Source organism: Lottia gigantea (assembly GCF_000327385.1).
Source record: "Lottia gigantea unplaced genomic scaffold LOTGIsca_143, whole genome shotgun sequence".
Classification (NCBI taxonomy): domain Eukaryota; kingdom Metazoa; phylum Mollusca; class Gastropoda; family Lottiidae; genus Lottia; species Lottia gigantea.
This window is the reverse complement of record NW_008707672.1, coordinates 533,011-534,548: the sequence shown is the minus strand read 5'-3', so window position 1 is coordinate 534,548 and position 1,538 is coordinate 533,011. Positions and strand designations below refer to the sequence as shown.

The window sequence follows — 1,538 nt, the reverse complement described above, 5'->3', positions numbered from 1 at the left end:
GTGGAAACGAGAATATTTCACTCTTTAATCAAAGACATCGAAATTGCTTTTCTTCGTCGTAACACGGTAGGTAGCATGACTTTAACGGGAGAATCCACCACGTGGCCAATCACCAACACCGTCAAACCAGCGAGATATCTAATGGTCGGTTTCAAAAACTTGCCAGACTCTCAGACAAACAACAACAACATTTTCAGAGTGACATTGAACCATACTCAAGATCCCATCATTCGCAAAGTTCAAGTCAGATTGAACAACGATAATTATCCCAATCAACCTTTGACAATTGATCCTTCCAAAAAAAATTACAACGAATTGTACAGAAACTATAAAAACATGTGCGAATTGTTTGGAAATACGCCTCAGTTTGAATACACAGATTTTTCACTCAATCATCCAATCTTTTGTTTCGATCTGTCAGCTCATCAAGAAGATCTTTTCAAAACAGGGGTGAACATAAATATTCACATCGATAAAACACAAGGAGATGTGACCGGTTACTGTTTATTGCTGGAAGAAGCAAAACATTTGATTAAAATATCAGATAGAAGAATGATAAGAATTGAATAAAAAAACACTCTTTAAAAATGAAACCAGAAACTTTAGTTATGAAAATGGAGCTGCTGGGATAGTCAAAGCTGCCAACGCAAATAAAGCAGCTGCAGTAAAAGAAGCTGAAGAACGTAGACACAATTTGGCAATGGAAAGAGAAGCACGAGGTGGTTCGGGAATAGGAGATATATTAGGGACGGTTAAAGAATTCGGACAAAGATTTGGCGAAGAAACCAAGAAAACCGTTAAAGAGGGATTAAGCAAATTAATAGATAAAATCGACACCGGAGAAATGAAGGTCAAACACAAGGGTGTCGACATATTTTTTAAAAACATACGTTCGGGCGAGGGAATCTTCCTTTCAAAGTATAAAGGCAACGGGGTGATTTTTGGTACGAAAATGTAATAAATAAAAATGGGCAAGAAATTTAATCATTCGGAAATATTTCCTAATAACCCAATGCTCATGTGTATATGCGGTAGTTCAGGTTCTGGGAAAACTCATCTCACTTTTAACATGTTGACAACACCAAACCTTTTAGATTTCGATTCTCTGTATATCTACACAACAACACCAGAGCAATCGTATTATCAATTCCTCAAAGCTTTGGAATATTTACCAAAGAAAGACGTTCAAGACATATTTCAATATTACGAAGAAAACGAAGAAGAAGTGGAAATAAAAGATATCATAGAAAACTTCATTAAATCAAAGAATCCATCTTTCAATCCAACGGATATAAAAGTTTTTCTGACGAAAAATGTTAATGATCTAGACTTGTCTAATATTGATAGCAATCGAAAGAACTTAATATTGTTTGACGACTGCGTAGCGCAAAGAATCAAACTGTTAAAAGTTATTGAGGAAGAGAAATCAGACGATTATGCAGAAGATTATCCACCAATCATACAAGAAATAGACGAATTCGATGATATGGTGGCATCTGGACAAGGTATAACGTTTTTATCCGACGACAATAAAGAAT

General features: G+C 35.5%; 1 protein-coding gene across 1 annotated transcript in view; it reads left to right on the top strand.

The window, feature by feature from the left end:
- Positions 1 to 967: 967 nt before the first annotated feature.
- Positions 968 to 1,538, top strand: part of LOTGIDRAFT_172880 (hypothetical protein) — a gene marked incomplete at both ends in the record, with an annotated part of 2,468 nt that continues 1,897 nt past the window's right edge. Inside the window, one exon of the mRNA XM_009050065.1 lies at positions 968 to 1,505. Coding sequence (XP_009048313.1) covers positions 968 to 1,505 — 538 coding nt within the window. The remainder of the gene's footprint in view (positions 1,506 to 1,538) is intronic.